Source organism: Anopheles darlingi, chromosome 3 (genome assembly GCF_943734745.1).
Source record: "Anopheles darlingi chromosome 3, idAnoDarlMG_H_01, whole genome shotgun sequence".
NCBI lineage: Eukaryota > Metazoa > Arthropoda > Insecta > Diptera > Culicidae > Anopheles > Anopheles darlingi.
This window is the reverse complement of record NC_064875.1, coordinates 14,901,467-14,916,466: the sequence shown is the minus strand read 5'-3', so window position 1 is coordinate 14,916,466 and position 15,000 is coordinate 14,901,467. Positions and strand designations below refer to the sequence as shown.

At 48.3% G+C, this 15,000-nt stretch overlaps 2 protein-coding genes across 2 annotated transcripts in view; one reads left to right on the top strand and one right to left on the bottom strand.

Annotated features, from left to right (window-relative positions):
• Positions 1 to 568: 568 nt before the first annotated feature.
• On the bottom strand, positions 569 to 5,990 carry LOC125956947 (phospholipid-transporting ATPase ABCA3-like). Its single transcript, XM_049689252.1, has 6 exons — positions 5,779 to 5,990; positions 5,222 to 5,714; positions 2,913 to 5,150; positions 2,618 to 2,827; positions 867 to 2,539; positions 569 to 785 (listed from the first exon to the last, which is right to left on the bottom strand). The coding sequence occupies exons 1-6, from the start codon at positions 5,988 to 5,990 to the stop codon at positions 599 to 601; spliced, it is 5,013 nt and encodes a 1,670-aa protein (XP_049545209.1). The 3' UTR covers positions 569 to 598.
• A 4,043-nt stretch (positions 5,991 to 10,033) lies between these two features.
• LOC125956965 (peptide transporter family 1-like) overlaps positions 10,034 to 15,000 on the top strand; it is a 7,077-nt gene continuing 2,110 nt past the window's right edge. Inside the window, exons 1-4 of the mRNA XM_049689296.1 lie at positions 10,034 to 11,204; positions 14,494 to 14,572; positions 14,652 to 14,880; positions 14,986 to 15,000. The exon at positions 14,986 to 15,000 is cut by the window's right edge and continues 1,336 nt beyond it. Coding sequence (XP_049545253.1) covers positions 11,166 to 11,204; positions 14,494 to 14,572; positions 14,652 to 14,880; positions 14,986 to 15,000 — 362 coding nt within the window. The 5' untranslated portion in view covers positions 10,034 to 11,165. The remainder of the gene's footprint in view (positions 11,205 to 14,493; positions 14,573 to 14,651; positions 14,881 to 14,985) is intronic.

Genomic DNA, 15,000 nt, shown 5'->3' with positions numbered 1-15,000 from the left:
ATCACACGGTGTTGGACCCCTCCTGTTGGTCCTAGATCGGAAGCACTTGCCTTATGTGACACTTTGTTTGCTGGCACCCTTTGTGGACTCTACCGGCACCTGTGCTCGAGTGGACTACTGCAGCCTAACTGAGCCCGGCCACCGACGATTGGCGTACATTTATCAATGTTCTCGAGCCCCCATGTCCGTCCGTACGTCCGTGTCCGTCTGCTAGCTTACATCAACCTGCCGATCCAACCAGTCGATGATGATGCTTTCCGATAACGCTAAGTTCCGTCGGTAATGGCCATAGGCGTGGGCTTGCCAGGCCGGTGAATGCTAAATTAAGCCCCAGGATTACCGATAGCGAAGTATCATCAATGATTCACGTGCTTTCGGAGGGCGCAAAAGGTACCGCGTACGATAGGCGTGAAGCTGGTTTTCCATTTTGATTATAAATTATATTTTATAACATCTCTCCTTCTCTCTTTTCTCTCTCTCTCTCTCTCTCTCTCTCTCTATCTCTCTCTTCTGTTTTTACTCTCTTGTGAAGTCTCTCTTTTCTACTCTACGGCAGCTAATGGTTTTATATCACTTGCAACTTACGGACGCACTACTCCTAGTTATCGTCGGTGACGCGTTGGTATTTCGTGAAGAACAGGAACACTTGCTCCAGTGAGGTTTGACCGAGCGCGTAATCCTCTATGTCTAGTGTCCGCTTGGCCTCCTCCATCAGCCCGAACATGGTGGACCACTTCAGCTCCGACTGGGTAATGTGGTACGTCATAGAGTCATGGTACTCCTCTCTGCAAAACGGAAAAAAATTCCGATAAGAATCGGTCAATGAATGACGTATGGACACACGCCACACAGTAGGTCACACTTACTTGAGGACGGCTTGGGTAAAGTTACGCGCCACGAACTGCTTCACAGGTTCGGGATTCGCCGGCGAACCATCACCTGTTCGGTTCAGCTTGATCGTGAGGAAGTAGCCCTTCGAGAATTTGTTCTTCAAGTGCTGCGTTGATCCGAGACATTTAAACTCTCCGTTCACCATGATGGCAAGGCGCGTGCAAAGGGCTTCGCACTCTTCCATGCTGTGCGACGTCAGAACGATCGATTTGCCAGCCTTCTTCACGTTGATAATCACATTCCAAAGGTGTCGTTTCGCTCCCGGATCCATACCGGTCGTCGGTTCGTCCAGATACACGACGGCCGGGTTGGCCAGAAGTGCCAATGCCGTACTCAACTTACGCTTGTTGCCACCACTGTACTCCTTCACGCGCTTATCAAGGTGCTTCACAAAGTTGAGCTCCTCCGCCAGCCGCAACGATTCCGAGCCAATCTCGTTAGTTGGAATGCCCCGCAGTAGGGCAAAGATCCGTAGTGTTTCCCGACCCGTCAGATCCTCTAGTAGTGCATCAAACTGGGGACAGTAGCCGATCACTTTGTGCACCTGATTGAGGTCACTCTTCAGACTGAGCCCGTTCACCCAGGCCTCACCAGCCGAGATGTTCTCGTCACCGGTAAGCATCTTGAAGGTTGAAGTCTTTCCAGCACCGTTCACACCGAGCAACCCGAAACACTCGGCATTATCAACCGAAACGCACAGCTGATTGACGGCCAGGAACTTCCCGTAGTACTTCGTCAGATCATTCGCGACCAGATTGGTTCTAGTTAGCTCCGCTTCCGACAGTGCCTTGACACGTTTCTTCTCCTGCCACACGTCGTCATCTACCTCAGGATCTTCACTAGCAGCCGGTAATCCTTGGGAAGTGCGCTTGCTGGAGCGCTTGAATATACGCTCTACTACACGGAACTCGACGCCCATTAGCACCAAGAAGGCCACTATACCGACCATTCCCATGTACATCAGCTGCCGATTGATACCATCCGTATCCCAGGAGAAGATGCTCGTATCGCAACACTCAGGCAACAGCGAACAAATGTACTCCGGGGAGCACAGTGCCACCGTCTCCTCAGTACACTGCTCACGGCACACCGATTCCGTCGTTGAAAGGACATTGATGTTGCTGAGACTCTGGCTAAGCGAAAACAGTGGGAATATCATGAATGCCCACTCGAGCCCATTGGCAACATCCTTCAGGTCGAACCCATCGAACTTAAGCAAAAAGACGGCCGTAAAGAAGATTGTCCCGCTGAAAATGTTTATGATCATCATCTTGACGAAACCGGTAGCCGGGACCTCGAACCAGAACGAGAACAGGTAGGTTACGGGTAGGAATGCAATGCCGAATACCACTAGCACCAGAAACACGCGACCAAGTTCCTCGAAGGATGACCAGCCGTCCTCCTGGAAGGCGGCTAGCGTTGCAATATAAATCAGCGCCGTTATAACGTACGTCAGGAAGTCCCAGAGCAGTGATACCACCCAGAAGGTGAAAACGTTAATACCACTCACAAACTGGAGCAATTTGGCCCGACTCGTCCGCTCCTTGATATAGAACATGATGTATAGGGCAGCAATGAAAGACATGGCGAAGCCGGTGTTAAAAGATATCTGGAATCCTAGGTTGTTACCGGCTTGCAGCTGAGTGAACTGTAAAGAAAGTGAGACAATACAGATGTGTTACCTCTGCTGTCGCTTCAGAATTTATAATAAAACCAAAGTTCATACTCGAGTTTCTGCCTTGAAGGGCAACGGTTTGTTGATGATAGTGATCTCGTACGCCTTGTCGATCGACTTGATGATTGCGTTGTACATGAAGCCGAGAGCAAGTGGAGCTGTATGGAAGCCGGTCGGGTTCCACCAGACCGTGTGGTTAGTGTTCGTGATCGATGCTGCGGCCATGTATTGTCGATTCACCAGCCCAATATTGTCGGTTGACTATAGGAAGCAACGATAACCGTAGATAATAAGTATTCACATTTAAAACTTCTCCAACACGATTACAGAAATATCCAACACTTACCACTTCCAAAATGTATTCCACAATATCCTTTTTGATCACTTGTAGCTGATGGCTACCAGGTAACGTCTCAAACAAGGCTCTATAACCATCCACGAAGCGACTGGATGGTCCCGAATCCTGCAGGATCGTGTTGGTAGCACTGTAGTTGTACACATTGATCGGTATCGGTGGTAGATCGGTTTGACCCGGGAAGGTACGCACGATCACTACGGTAACGATTACGAAGTAGATCGGGATTAAGGCTTGCACCAGCATCTGTATCCAGCTGCGTTTGCTGGAGATGTACTTTTTCAAAAACATAGCTGCCAGTTGATTCCAAACAAGATTGCTACCACCAAGCAACGCCGCGGTGTCGCTAGTTTGTTGATTGAGCGTAACAGTTGACGAGTGATTCAGACCATTGTCGAGCTCTTCCAAGTCCGGCGTGGACGATTTCTGATCTAACGCGTACGAGTCGCTACCTACGCGAAGGAACACTTCCTCGAGCGTGGTCAGCGAGATGCCGTAGCTCGTAATGCCACACTGTTCCACATTGTCTTCCAGATCACGCAACAGCTGCTGGAACACGCCAGTATAGTTCTCGTTCAACACGTACGACAACTCCGAACCGATGTCCGTATCGATTGTAATGTTAGGAATGTGTTGCCGCAAAATACCGGTTAATCGTGCACGATCACAACTGGGTCCCTTCACGCAGATCAACCGATAGCCCACACCAAAGCGCTTCTTTAGGAAGAACGAGGATCCACATGCTTTCAGTTCTCCTTCGGCCATGATGGCAATGCGGTCACCCAAGATGTCCGCCTCGTCCATGAAGTGCGTCGACAGAAGAATCGTGCGACCCTGCTTTTCTTTGATTAGTAAGTCCCAGAGGGCTCGCCGAGCCGATGGATCCATACCGGAGGTAGGTTCATCACAGAGCACAACCTTAGATCCACCGCACAAGGCAATGCCAACGGAGAGCTTTCGTTTCATGCCACCCGACAGTGTGTGGGATTGTTTGTTGAGCTTATCCTCTAGCTCCAGTATCTGCACGTAATGGCGGATCTCTTCCTTGATTTTGTTTCTCGGTACACCCTTCAACCGGGCGAAAAACTCAATGTGTTCCGCGACGGTCATCTCGGCAAACAGTACATTGTGCTGTGGACAGAGGCCGAGTGATCCGCGCACTGCATCAATGTTGTTTCGTATATCGAACCCATTAACCAGGGCCGTTCCGGAGGTTGGCGAGAACATGCCCGTCAGCATCGACATGGTGGTCGTCTTGCCGGCACCGTTATGTCCCAGCAATACCGTGATTTGATCTTCGTACATGTTCAGATTCAATCCTTGAACGGCGACCTTCTTCTTCGTAAATTCCTTGCGCAGTTGGCGTATCTGAATGCCGGCATGCTTGCTGTCCGGTTCCCGTTCTATGTTTGGTTCCGGTGACTTAAAAATTTCGTTGATGCTCGTATCGGGCGCTTGCTGGGAATCCTTGCACCAGAACTGCTTTCTCACGGGGAAGTACCACGGTTCCGCAATACCAAAATCTCCAGGGAATACCTTCTCGACGTACAGTGCAATCAGCAGATAGATCAGGGCATCCACCAAAAGCATGATCATCGTGTCACCGACAGAGAAATCATCATCGACCGAGACCGGGTCAAACAGGTTCGACCACTGCAGTCCAGTGGCCGTGCCCTCGTGGCGCATCATCAGCATAAATCCGAACGACATGGCCGAGTTGGAAAACAGACAAATGGCCAGCTTAGCTCCGGCTTCCATATCGTCGTAGTTGGAGAACGCAATGTTGTAAGGGACGATCAGTATGAACCACAGTAGGCCGGCGATACCGGCCGCAATGTTCGCTTTGGAGAAGAATGTGCTGACCATAAAGCAGAAGCAGATCGTCGTGATGCTAAACACGAACAGATAGAACCATACGACTGTCCACTCGGCGTATTCGAAGATTGCCAGGTCGGTGTTTGTGGTAATGTTCACACACAGCAGCACCACGATCAGCGAAATCGAAACAATCAGCAGCAGCAGACACTTGACGAACCAGGCCGACCAATGTAGCCAGCTTGGCAGTCCCATGATCTTCATCGCTTCCTTCAGCTGCTTCTCTTTCTCCACGGTGATGTACTTCACCGTGTTGATAGCGGTGTAGAAGAAGGCAATAACCACAATCAGTGGAAGTAGATTCTCGAATCCCGTCAGTAGCGGATCACTATAGTACGGTGGATAGGGGAAGCGCTGTAATCAGATAAGTAGAGCAATATCAGTCGCATAATCGGTGCAGGTTATCAAATCGCTAACTAGCTTACGTTCAGATAGATATCGGGTAGTTCCAGCGTCGGGTCACGCTCCAGTATGATCGCCCTAGAGATGGCACTCTGTATCGCTATGAACGACTCGTTATAGTAATTCGCCGGATAGCCGCCATCATCACGCTCTCGCTCGCGGGCTCCTGCGATCTGGAATGCCGGAAACATCAACTCCGTCGCCCAGTTTGCCCAGAAAGCGGTAAAATCGTCCTGCAGTGTCCGCATTTCGCCCGGGAATCGCAACGAAATGGTTATGTTGTTGTCCGGTAGGTTGGTAGCACTCCGATAGCTGTCCGGGAATTCTACGCCCGCCACTGAGTTGTTTAGGCGGAAGAAATCTTCCATTCGCTGACCCGTATCGAAGCCAACCAACTCCAACGGGTCCACAATCTGCTCCACGGCCTTTGCCATTATCCTATCCGTTAGCGGCGATTTCGGGCTGTAGGCTAGGGCAAACGTTATCGGTGGTTTGATGTCTGGGTTTGCTGCGGGACTTTGTGGAAGAAAAGACGTCAGCAATGGATCTGCCCACTATGCAGATGCGTGTCGTAACTTACAACATATGCCTCAGGGTGTTTATTTCCAGTGGATTCCATTGAGTCGGTTCAGTGAACACATCCGCATCGACGAGACCGCGGACTACGATCAATACTACGCAGGCGATGGCCGGTATCAAAATTTCGAATGCCGTCTGGACATAGTGCCGCTTCTGGATAATCCAGTTCTTCCAGAGCAACAGGACGAACTTGTCCCAGCTTGAGGTGGCCATAGTTGCCGCCTAACCTGGGGTAGTACAACGACACAGCACATCAAGCTTTATTAGTATCTTCCGTCAACAATAATGCTGATCCACGCGCCCCTTTCTTGCGCACGAGATAAGCCAACCAACAAAAAAATCGATTCTTTCGTCAAGGCTAAGGCAGCTTATCAGAGCCCTTTATCACCGTCATTGCCCTGCGGGCATTACACTCGACAATTCCGCCAGTAATGGCCACATGAGCAAGACGTCTATCGTTAATCGATTTGCACTGTAAGTTAAATGTTGTTTTGTAATTGCACTTTACACGTAACAATTGGATTTTAAAGTCACCGAGCGCACGTTTTTAAGGGGTTTTTGCCTTTACTAGAAAAGTAATCCGTAGATATGTAACAAAACCGATAGGTACTATCTGAATTCCGTGTCCATTATGTTGCCACATGCTTCGAGAAGGGCGCGTAATCGACTAATCTCTATAAGAAGATTGATTGCCCTCTGTTGCTTATCGCTAACCGCGTTTATTTTCACTCTTCACTCTGTAATAACGGTGGGAATTCACAGTTCACTTGCACTTTTGCACAAAGTTTTTATGATGTTGTCCTACACTTGCTTCTGCTTGTCTTCATGTCATTGCCATAGTTTCTCTCATGCCTTAATACGTTCATCACTAATAGCGTCGTGTAGCATGTGTAGTAGCATCTACACCTGTATCCAACAGTCTCTATCACCACACTACATCACGCACTTCTTTTTATCTATCACGCACTGTTACATGACCGCACCGTTGATCACTATGTTCCAACAAAGGGGGTAATACTTACTCTGAAACTGCTCCTGGCCGATGTTGATTTCCAGAAAGAATCGCACCGCAAACTCCGTCGCATTTATTTCGGACGAGCGCTTTTTATAGAAAACCGGGCACCCGAAAGTATCGGGCAATTCACCCCACGATAAGCCCCTATCGAACGGCAATTGTGGCCAAACGCTAAACCCGGCGAGATATTCATTATCTGTGTTCCATAATCGACGGCCCATAATTCCGCAGCAATGACTTACCCATTTCCTGCACCACCAGAGTGCTGCATCATCTTGCGGTTTGCAGGTTCAGCAGCGTAGCTTACGATTTTTTGCGATGTACAATCTGCATACCTGCATTAACGCCCCATCCCGACAGCATCTGATTTTGAAATAACTTGAGCTGTTCGCAGCATTTGATCTTCATCTCCAGTTGGCGCCTTTATTTGGCAGAGCAGCGCTATCAGGGATCAACTCACGTGCAATGGACAAGCAATGTGACTAATCGTTACGTATACTATCATGCGCAGCCAAATTTGATAAGATTATGCAGCGTGACGTAGACAACGTACCGATAAAATTAGCTATTGGAACCATCGTTTAGAGCCCGGAAGTGAAGTGTTTCTGTCAGGGACAGAAGTGGTATCACTTTTCATTTAGAAGCATATGCTGTGAGAACTATAGCGATGCGAATTTATCGGTATCGTCGTTCTTTGGATAATTTCTAGTAAAATTATCGTCGCAGCTCAACAACAGATGTTTCGAGAGAAACGACATTCCGACTGCGTTCTTCCGACTGCTGTGATCTGCCTAACACGAAAAAACTCCCAGACACATGCGATCTAGTCGTTTATTCGAGTTAGAAAGCAGACGCAAAGTAAACAGAAGATAACCGGACCGAACACGTAAAAAGCACGGTCTGCCCGTCTGCGGCTTTCGCTTTCACCATGGAAGCCATTAAGCAGGAGACGCGCTGTTGTCACTTTCGATGACAAGCGATCACTCCATAAATCGACCGTGACACTGCAAACGAAGACGATGGAAAGGGAGACACTTAAATGGTTGAGGAAGGTTAAACCGGTCCTCGGGCACTGTTCGATCTCTTGGCCAGTGGGTCGTCCATGTTTCTCCATCTCCCGAATAACTTAAGATCCCGCGTAACAATATTGAGTCAGGTCTGGGTTACCTTGAAGAGCCCACGTTCCATTGGATCTCGTTTTTTCATACGGAAAATATTTTTGTGACATGTGATTGTTCTTACTATTATGTCACTTTGTTATCTTTTTATTTTTTGGTTTATTTCCGGACATACTGAGGTTTCAGTAATTAATAAATATGATTTTCGTTTTTAAAAGTTACTAGTTTCCCTTTCTGACTTAACTACTCGTTTGTAGAAACCCATTTATTGCTTTGCAGGCGATGCAGTATACCAACTGTCGCTAAATCGTTGTTAACTTACCTTGTCACGATCGTTTGGCTAAACAAACTAAGCCTGCAAACGGTCTACTCGGTGCTGATACCAAGCGAGTGGCAAATTGAAACTACGCCATTCTATCTCCCTAATGAGTCATTAGATGTTACTTAATGAGTTGCATTTACCGTCATGCAGCTGTTGGAGATTATATTTTCCTAATATCCATAGCATTCAAATGCTTGCCTCAGTGAGGCTGTGGCAAACGCTCAAGATGTTCCCGCTTTAGTTATCTCTGGTAACGCACGCGTTAAGTGCGTGTTTGTTCCACATAAAATCCCGCCAAAATTTGTACCACTACCCATGTGTCTATCAGGTTGATATGGTTCATGCTGACGCGCTCGCAGCGCTGTAATCAATGTATCTTGCTAAAACACTGCAAGCTCAAGAACGTATGCTCGTACCAGCAAGGCGTTGAAGACGCACTATCAACGAGCGTTTATTAAAAACAACATTACAAGCAAGCATGCACCACCATCATCACCAGCGTCATCACGAGCTAAATGCCGTGCACTGTTGTCATGAAGTTGTCGGTTTGGGAGGCCCGCACTTTAAATTTCCAACCGCAAGTAAGCCCACGATACGGCACGGATGGCGCAATCATGTAAATATGGCTGTACCTTCCGTCGATTACAGCGAGCCGCCAAGCATAGGAGAGGTGAACCATTCTTTTTATTCTGTAACTATGAGGAGAAAAAAGGGTAAATAAATTGCCCACGGAAGCGCATTCTAAAGCGTTCGGCATTTTTGGGCTGCAGAAGAAATGGCCGCAGCGACGCCCATGAAACAATACGACAAACGGTGCCTGTTTGGAGGTGTGCGTTATGCCGAATGCTTCTTCGCACTTGTGCTTTCACTAGCACGCATCGAAGCGAAGCAATTACATCTATCTTTACTTCATTAATTAGTAAAAGGAAGATTGATTCAATAACATAACCTACATCTCCTTCCCATTTCCTCTGCGGTTGGCTCCGGCGATGTTCCGGCGCACTCCGGTAATCGAACCGAAAAAAGGCCGAAAACAGCCACCGACCCCGCGGTGTTAATGAGCAAAGAAAACGGGTCCGAGCATCCGAGAGTCATTTGAAAATCAAAAATCACCTCTTATCTGATTGGGAGGATAGGGTAAAAATAAACAATTAATGAAACGCCACAGAAGAAAAATGTTGGAAAAGCTGTAATTAACCAAATAGAAGGGGAGATAGATTAAATATTGATTTCAAAAACTCTAAATTCCGTTACGCACGCATGCAACGATGAATGATTTTACGTTCCACGATAAAATATCAAGAACAAATACCAAACAGTACGCTCATCATTAAAGGAATAAAAAATAAATAAATAAATCAAAATACAATTTGGATGGCGTTAGATAAGTTGGCTAGTGCCCCTCGCCGACCAAAAAAACCGGTTAGAACCCTGCCACAGTGGTTGTAAGGGTCCCTCCTCTCCCCTTCCGTACCTCATTGCCACGCGGAGAGTGAATTGACATTTTAAACCAACACCCTAGAGTGTCCGATCGCCGCGTCCGGAACCACATCACAATGCATCAAGCTAGCAATGCCTCCTCCCTTCTCACACAATTTACGGACCGCATGCATGTCACGCCGGCTAGCCCCCAACCGGCAAGGTTACGTCTCACTCTCGACCTAGCGGTGGTGGTGGTGGCAGCAGCAGTAGATCTTATTGAAAAATATTTTTCCAACATTTATTATGGTGCGGCCACCGGGCATGAGCTTCCAGTTAACCGCCAACCACCGTACTGGACGGACCGACGACTCAGTGTCCATCAAGTGCGCTGTCGATCAGCTTCATCAAGCGAGTGCTGAAGCTGCTATTACTACTGTAGCTTGATGTGTTGTAGTGTTTTTTTTGTTGCTTCTTTGTTGCTTTCTCGCTTCACCACTCGATCATCGTTTCGCTCCGCCACCGATCGCGACTCATCCGGATGGCCACTAGTTCACACCAACCGATGATCGATCGTGTGTTGTAGTGCATCAGCTTGTCAGCGGCGAGTGCATTGTCTGTTTGTGCGATCCTCATCTGCATCGAATGTTACGATCATCTGTTCGTTCCGATCGACGATTTATGCTAATTTGCGACCGGTGACTTTCTGGCTGATCGATTTGCTTCTAATCGGATCGGAGTGTGTCGTTCGAGCAACAACAGAAAAATAGAGACCCATCACTCCAAAACAGCGAAAGAGAAACGGCACTCGCGACTTTCGGCGGAAGCGGTTCACCCGGTAGCTCATCAGTGGAACGGAATCTATACTTTCACCGTCTCCCCCGTCGGTAGCGGAAGAGGTTTGGGGCCAGGGCACGGGGACGTTGGTGCCATCGCCGGTACGGTACAAACTCTTACACCTTCCTCGCACACCAGTGTGCACTTTATGAGGCGTGAATTCGACCAAATCGTCCCAGAAGGAATTTTCGGTGTTTCGAAGCATCAGTGCGCTCGGTATCGGTTCTTAACAGTGATGCCGGATGTCACGCGGTTACACAGTACACTCAATCTAGCAAAGTAAACCCCAGTAGCTCAGAACACGTTAAAGTGATCGCGAAGGTGAAAATCGCGCAAGAGATACGGGCGAGCGCACCGCCTAAACGCGTACCGGATCGTGCACCATCAATCTACGGGCATTACACGTTGACGTTCATTGCACTCGCTCGCGGCTAGTGTTAGGCGTACCTGGCTAGTGTGTAATATGCGCGGCACGAGCAAATAACCCGAGTGATCATCGCTGCCACAGAGAGAGAGAGAGAAAGAGAGACACGGAGCCAAAGACACATCCCGACATTTCAGCCCAACACGGCACGCGGTAGCGACCTGCTGCACCAGCAGTCCAGCAAAATAGCTAAAGTGCAGTTAGCGGTTCGATTAGATACGTGGCCCGGACCGGCCAAAACCGGCGAGACAGTATGGTTTCAACGCGCTTCGAAGTGAACACCAACCCAACGGTAATTGTTTCGCACTAGATAATGGGGCTCTGCACCTCCGGTAATGCGCGGGCGGAGGCAGTTTACTGTCAGTCATGCTCTTCTTTTACTCTTGCGAGCCGGAGTGAACCGGGGGATACCCAGTGTCGGTGACATTATCGTAGATGAGCCATTAGAGGCGGCGCCATTTTAAACGGTCCGGCGTTCTGCCACCTGTCCGTCCAATGATCAACAGTAAATGGACCTTTTGTGCCGGTTCTAGCGACGATCCATCGGGGCGCCAAAAACGAATCTTTGGAATAACGAATGTGTTGTGGGGTGTCGACGATCACAAACTGCCAAAAAAAAGTGCCTGCTACGATATTATCTACAGCAGCGTGTGGCCATAGCAATTCCTTTTTTTTTTCTTTCAACTACCAACGCGTATTGACTGCGAGCGCGCGAAACTCTCCTTTGGATTGACGCTTCCAGCGGCCGGCAGCAGCATTCCAAGCAGGCATTCCTTTCAGTAACGCGGCTACGGTGCACTATAATGTGGGAAATGCAGTATGCAATCGGTCGGTCGGTCGGTTGGATGGGTTTTCGGTGTTTGGTCTGTTACTGTTGGCCGTAATTATGTTGTGCTTCTTTGCAGTTCCGCCAGAAAGCAGCCGTCGTGCACTTTCTGTCTAAAGACACCATTTCATGGCTCGACGAGGGAAGTAATTGTGTACTAATTGCTATTGGTTTACCGTAACGCTGCATTCTCACCGCACGCAATCAGTGTTCATTATGACTCGAAAAATCACCTCGGAGATGATATCTTCTTTTTGGGAAAGTATTGGCAGGTGTGCAGTCAGGGTGTTCGTTTTTTAAGTACAATTCTACTGCAGTAGCATGTTTCATCAGCTAGAAATGGTCAATCAGGTATTACTAGTGCAATACTGTAGTACCTGCACTCGATGCAAAATATCATTTTACGGAGGATATTTTTTTGCCAAAATATGCTTTTACCTTCTCGAAGGTTGTGACGAAGCTGTTAAGTGTTAAGTTCGAGCTTCGCGTTCCTCACAGCAACCTTGATGGATGAAAACAATCTTTGAAAGGAAAAGCTGCGCCTACCATGATTATCCAGGCGATGGCGTCGCAATTTTATTGTCAGCCGAAATGATTTTATCCGTCTCCTTGAAAAAACAAATAAACAAGTCCACTCCAAAAGGATAAATGACAAACGGCTACTTCCGCACCTTGAGAGCGCTCGCGGCGAGAGCCCTGTCCACGCCCACGTACGGATTTGTTTTGCGCATCGCAATTCCGCCTTCATTGATATTCCAATGATCCTGCGACGGTATCAACGATACCATAACTCTCGGGCCAATGTCACTCCCCTGATTCGCGGCCATTCTTCCGCCAAGCGCCATCGTAGCACCAACCATGAACTTCAAGAAAGCCATCGTCCCATCGTCTGACCGTGGAGCACCTTTCGGGGGAGCGGGAGAAAAGCAAATTGCCATGCGTTCAATAACCCATCCACCCACTCAACCGCGGAGTGCGGAAATGAAGAAAAGGATCACCATAGGCATGGGCATCGGGAAAAGAACGTGTTTCGCTCGGCAGGTCCCGGTTCACCTTGCCCCGGATGATGCAAGGAGTACAACTTTCGCAAAAGACGCAAAACCGATGCCGTCTTAAGCGGTGCTTCGCTTCGCACAACCCAAACAAACCTGACCATGAACTCCGGGCTCCTGTTCAGCCCGTCACCTCGATCGATGTCTCGATCGATCATTCAGCGTTCAACGAGAGGAACGTGAACGTGAGGCGGCATTCGAAAATGGGGAACAGTGTGGCAGAAGAGCTGCAACCGGGCCCCCAAAAACCACTCATCATTCAGCGGCGTCTCTACACAACCGGGGTTTCAAAGGGGGGGATGGGGTGAATTGTTTGGTGTGTCTGGGGGGGGGTTCGGTGTGGGCATGCAGGCGTAACATTGACCCGCTTTTACTCTCTCGCACGCGTACGAATCGTACATTGCGGTTCGGTTAATGATACTTAAGGGGGGGGCATTGGGCTGACAGCGGGCTGCGCGGAAGGCTCTTTGCGACCCCAAAGAAGGGGTGTTTGTACGCTTCTCGCCTTCTCGCCGTGATTCGTCCGCGTGCTACTGGCACTGCTGAACCAACAACCTGTGCACCTTCAACTGTTCAATGCAAAACACACCATTTTGTACCGTCAGATCGGGCTCCAGCAGGTTACGGATCGGTTGACAGACTACTCAGATTTGTGCTGCTGCCGTTGCTGCTGATACTGCCACTCATAATCAGATGTGGGTCATTGGAGTATCGTTGTAGCTACAAAAGAACGAGAGGAGTGAGGGAGAGAAGTAGTGGAAAAGAGTGCGACAAAACGATGCATAGCCCAAAGCATTCGACAACTAGTGGGTTCTCGGTTCAACTTAGTGGATTACATCGATTCGTTGCATAATAATTGGTGGCCGAAGGCACGACACGCTACACCCAGTGAGCCCAGTGCAAATTGCATTTTTCAAGGCGCACGGATGACGCTAGAAGATTCCTGTGGCTGCAAATTGTAGCCTTACTTTCACTAGTGCCACACACACGGCCAAGCAGCCCGTCTGACCTGACACGTTAATTGTGTTTTTGCTACGAAAACACATTCCGGCGGCCAAATAACAACCGAAAACGGCCTACTGCTACACTATAGTGCAGCGTATGTTTATTGTTAGTAGCACGCAGTATGGTAGGCCGTGCGTTCTCCCGATTACCCTGGCAATGGCCGTCGTGCGGTAAGAAGATTGGAACCTTTATGATGACCTTCCCATTTTTGGCACCTAGGTGGTTCGGGTATGGTTCCTTCGGCAAGGTAATCATAATTCAACTCGGCAATGGGGTTTTTGGCGGCTTTTGTACTGGTGGTACTCAGGGTCCAGAGTGAGGTAGTAAGGTTGAAGTCACTCGGATCCATTTAGAGCCTATATCGGAAAGATTTGAGCGATCATCCTACAAAGAAGTGTAGATAGCAAGTCATGACTTCCTCAATTTAATTTTGTAACTTCCTTGAAATTGTATGGTGCCTTGAACGCGCATTTAAAAGGCATTATATCTCTAACATCTATCTTCTTCGCGCAGCGAAAAATGTACCATGCAGCTCACTTCTTTCACTGTTTTGTTTAACGTTACCATACCACGTTAACAAATACAAATACATTCATTTATCGCATACAACTACTCACTTTATTAACTTAAATACTAGATTAAAATTAATTATCCAATATTAAGACTCGTTTTTTTTTTATTGAAATTCTGTTTTTCAGCCGTTGCGGTATCCACGATCAATCTTTTTCATCATCAGCAATGAGTTTAGCGAACGGTTCAACTACTATGGCATGCGAAGTAAGTATGGAGGGATTGGAGGACTCCGTGATGATTTACTGATCCGGTTTTTTTTATCCTTTCTACCTCCTTTCTGCAGCGGTACTGGCGCTTTATCTCACGCAGCAGCTTGCCTACAGCAACGATACGGCCACCGTGATTTATCACGTCTTTACCAGCCTTGTGTACTTCTTCCCCCTTATGGGAGCCATCCTGGCCGACAGTTGGTTGGGCAAGTTCAAGACCATCCTGTACCTTTCGGTCGTGTACTGCGCCGGAAGTGCGCTCATTGCGCTCGGTGCGATACCACCGTTGCATTTACCAGCGACGTAAGGATGTCCTGATCCGTCAAGGTCTCACCACAATTTACTAATAACGTCTTGTTGTTTTTCTTTTCTTTTCTCGTCCCAATCGGTGCCAATCACGCTCCGTAGTTCGATAACGGTGCT

What these genes read in the sequence shown, in the direction of transcription:
- LOC125956947 (XM_049689252.1), bottom strand. Translation starts at nt 5,990, where the DNA reads ATGGCCACCTCAAGCTGGGACAAGTTCGTCCTGTTGCTCTGGAAGAAC. An exon ending in CCTTCAAGGCAGAAACTCGA is followed by an intron (nt 2,540 to 2,617) that starts GTATGAACTTTG and finishes CTTTCTTTACAG; the next exon opens with TTCACTCAGCTGCAAGCCGG. An exon ending in TTTACCCAAGCCGTCCTCAA is followed by an intron (nt 786 to 866) that starts GTAAGTGTGACC and finishes TCCGTTTTGCAG; the next exon opens with AGAGGAGTACCATGACTCTA.